The sequence below is a fragment of the Strix aluco genome, chromosome 10, assembly GCF_031877795.1.
Source record: "Strix aluco isolate bStrAlu1 chromosome 10, bStrAlu1.hap1, whole genome shotgun sequence".
NCBI classification, from domain to species: Eukaryota; Metazoa; Chordata; class Aves; order Strigiformes; family Strigidae; genus Strix; species Strix aluco.
In genome coordinates, this window is record NC_133940.1 from 2,502,949 (window position 1) to 2,506,569 (window position 3,621).

Consider the following 3,621-nt stretch of genomic DNA (forward strand, 5'->3'; position numbering starts at 1 on the left):
ACCACAGGCTGGACACTGGGGAGAGTGGTAGTGCCAGGGGAGGTGGCTGTGGGCACCGGGCTGGTGCTGAAGGTCACCTGTGGGGCACTGGGACAGCATGGGGCACAGGGACCGTGGGGGTTTTGGGGATGTGGGGACAGTGTGGGGCATGGGGACACAGGGGGTGCCCCTCGGAGTGAGTGGGATGGGCGAGCCCAGGATCCCCCACGGGACCAGGTGTTTGGCTCTGCACTTGCCGCAGGATCAGCTGCCCTGGTGACGTGGGTGCCACCAACCTCAGAGGGGGTGGCAGGAGGCTGAGGACGCCTCTGCCTGGGGCCGCCGAGGTCACCATGGCCACGGTAACCCACCAAGCGTGTCCCTGCCTATATATGGGGGTGCTGATGTCACCGTGGCCACTGTGACCCACTAAGGGTGTACCTGCACATATATGAGGGTGCCGATGTCACTGTGTCTACTGTGACCCGCTAAGAGTGTCCCTGCCCATATATGGGGGTGCTGATGTTCACCGTGGCCATGTTAACCGCCAAGGGTGTCTCTGCCCATATATGGGGGTGCTGATGTCACAATGGCCGCTGTGACCCACAGGGACAAGCCTATAAAAAGGATCACTGGGCTCCAGCCGTGTGTCAGTGCGACCTGGGAGGTGAGGAGAGGGCAGGGGAGGGATGGGGCTTGCGGGGGGCTGCCAAGGGAAGAGGGGGGGTCCCACACCTCGGGGCGCTGGGGCTGTGCTGAGAGCTGACCTGCGCCCCGCTTCTCCCTCAGAGTCAGCCGAGGAGCATCTGGGAGAGACACGCCGGTGCTGCTGGGACAGGGACGCTCCCAACGCTCACTGTGAACGTGCGCCATGTCTGAGAGTGAAGAGGAGTCCCCTGACTCGATGGAGGAGGGTGAGAGCAAAGTTTCCCTCCCACAGCACAGCAGAGGGGCTGTCGGGGCGGTCAGCGTGGGGCCGAGCGTGGTGGCAGGGGGAGGCAGTGCCTGCGATGCCCCTCTACACGGTCCCCAGCCCCTCCCCTCAGCCCCTCAGGGACGGAGCAGGCCCCTCAGGGACAATCCCTCAGGGACGCTTCCCCCGGCTCTGCAGAGGTGCTCATTCCTGCCGGCATTTGCTCTCTCCCCTCCAGCGTGCGTGCTGTGCGGCCGGGCAGAGGCGGACCCGGATCTCTGCGGGCCAAAAACCGATAACGAAGAATTCTATGTCCATCTCTTTTGCGTGGTGAGTGCCCCGGGGCTCCCTCTGTTATAGACTATCTTGCCAAAATGATGCAAGTTAGGACAATTTCAATTTATTTTAGCAAGCGGCAATAAGCAAAACAGCGCTGGGCGGCCGGGGAGTCCTTGCTCCACCAACGGCACGCACTCACTTCCCGAGGGTCCGTCTTTTTTATATCCTCCGCCTTCCGGTATCAGGTCTCTCTCAGAGGTGTACCCTGCGTCTGCGCACTTTGCAGCTAGGGGGTCGCTCCTTCCGGGTCTTCCTCACATCACCAACTCCTCGTATTTCCTGCTTTCCTGAGAGTGGCTCACAAAGCTTTTGTTTCTTCTTTGTCTTTCTCCCTCTTTTCAGTCTTTTGCACAATAGGAGTCCTTGCTTCAGCATTTCAACTTAGATAAGCACTTGCAGTCAGTTAGTTGTTACACAGTGTAATAGGCCTACATAGTATCTTTAATGGAATTTGATGAACAAACAGTTTACTGTCTATCACACCTCCCCCTTGCCGACAGGCACTCCCGGCGACGCTGCTCTCATCAGCTCCTCCTCTCTTCTGCAGATTTTTGCCAGCGAGCTTTTTTACTGGCAGGACCAGGAATCAGGGATGGTGGCAGTTCTCCCTGAGGACATTCCCCGCGTAGTCAAGCGGGCAGCGGAGAAGGTGAGGATCTGACAAGGTCAGGGATATTTGTGTCAGGTGAGGTTTGGGGGAGCTTAGCCCAGAGCCCAGGAAAGAGAGCCCAGCCCCTCCAAACAGCGCCAGGACAAAAGCCTTGCTCCCAGCAGCTCCACAGAGGCTCCAGCCCAGGAGCCTCGTGCACCGGGCAGATCTGTGAGCTGTAGCCCAGCAGCGGCCACATCCTGCGCCCTGCCCAGAGGCGTGGGGCTGGCCAGGGAGGCCCTGAGGCTGTCGCTGATGGTGGCTGCTCTGCTCATTCTAGGAATGCTTCGTCTGTGGTAAGAGTGGGGCCACCATCACCTGCTGCCAGGAGGGCTGCGACCGCAGCTTCCATCTGCCCTGTGCCGTGGAGGGTGAATGTGTCACCCAGTACTATCCTCCGCACAGGTACCTCCTCTCCCCTCCTCGCCCCCACCAGGGAAGGACTCAGCAATTCTCACCTCACCCATCCCTTCCCTCTTCCCCCCAGCTCCTTCTGCAGGGAGCACCGCCCCGAGCAGGAGGTGGAGGCGGCTCCAGAGAAGAACACTGAGTGCCTCATCTGCCTGGAACCTGTGGAAGACAGAAAGTCCTACCACACCATGGTGTGCCCCGCCTGCAAACACACCTGGTTCCACCGGGGCTGCATCCAGGTAGGAGACGTTCCCTCGTCCCCGGGACATGGCAGGCGCTGGGCAGCACCAGGGCCTCACTCCTGCTCCTTTTGTTTCCGCTGCAGGGCCAGGCTCAGTACACTGGTTTTTCTTTCAACTGCCCCGTCTGCAGAGACAAGCGTGACTTTATCCTGGACATGCTCAAAATGGGCATCCGAATCCCCGTGAGGTTGGTGTCCTGCTGGCTCACAGGACAGGAGACTGCAAGCCCTGTGCCATGCCAGGGGCTGCCCCTCCAGTCCTGGCCCTCTGCTGTCCCGTCAGCGTGGGCTTCAGCTTCACAGAGGAGCTGTAAACCGGGTTGGGGGGAGGAGCAGGGCTACCCTGCATCGGCCTTATGCCGCGGCAGCAGGGGCTCAGCGATTTCCCTTTCTCCATCAGATTGCCACCATGGGACAACGGGCCTCTAGATGAAATGCTAATCGAGAGGCACAGCCGTTGTGACGCCCGCGAGTGCCTTTGTCCTGGAGGCAGGGAGCAGGCAGAGGAAGAGGGGTAAGTTGCCAAAGCGGCACCCTGGGCTCTGCAACGGGATCTCTGTGTCGCCAAGAGCTCAAAGCAGAAGGACTGAGAACAGGCTGTGCGCCACAATCCCGTGCTGCGGTCACTTTGTCCTCACAGCCATGAACCCTTTTGTTTCCCCAGGCCCTGGGAACTGCTCCTGTGCAGCTCCTGCGCTGCCGAGGGCACCCACCGGCGCTGCTCCAACTTGAGGACCAGCAGGACCAGCTGGGAGTGTGAGAGCTGTGCTGGCCAGGGCACCGGTAAGAGGCAAAGCACCTTCATGCCCCTGGGCTGGGGCCAGGGCTCAGGGCAAGGCGTGGCAGTGGGTGCCCAGGCTGGGCTTGGCAGAACCTCTCTGCTCCAGAAGGGCTGTGGGAAATGCTCTGGCCTCTCCACAGTGGCCTCTCTTCCCGTGACCTTTCTGCTTCCCCTTACAGACTCCAGTGTCAGCTCAGAGATTGATGGCTCCGGCACTGGTGGCTACCAGTCATCCCACGGCTTGCCAACACCAGAGAGCAGCAGTTCCAGCACAGGTAGCCAGGTGGCATTGGGGCCACCCCACGACT

At 60.6% G+C, this 3,621-nt stretch overlaps 1 protein-coding gene across 1 annotated transcript; it reads left to right on the plus strand.

Moving 5' to 3' along the window:
• Positions 1–850: 850 nt before the first annotated feature.
• LOC141927786 (E3 ubiquitin-protein ligase PHF7-like) lies at positions 851–2,846 on the plus strand. The gene is given in 8 exon segments (XM_074835047.1): positions 851–893; positions 1,131–1,222; positions 1,779–1,880; positions 2,161–2,285; positions 2,368–2,535; positions 2,537–2,584; positions 2,586–2,720; positions 2,816–2,846. Coding segments are annotated over 8 exon segments (744 nt in total).
• Positions 2,847–3,621: the final 775 nt, after the last annotated feature.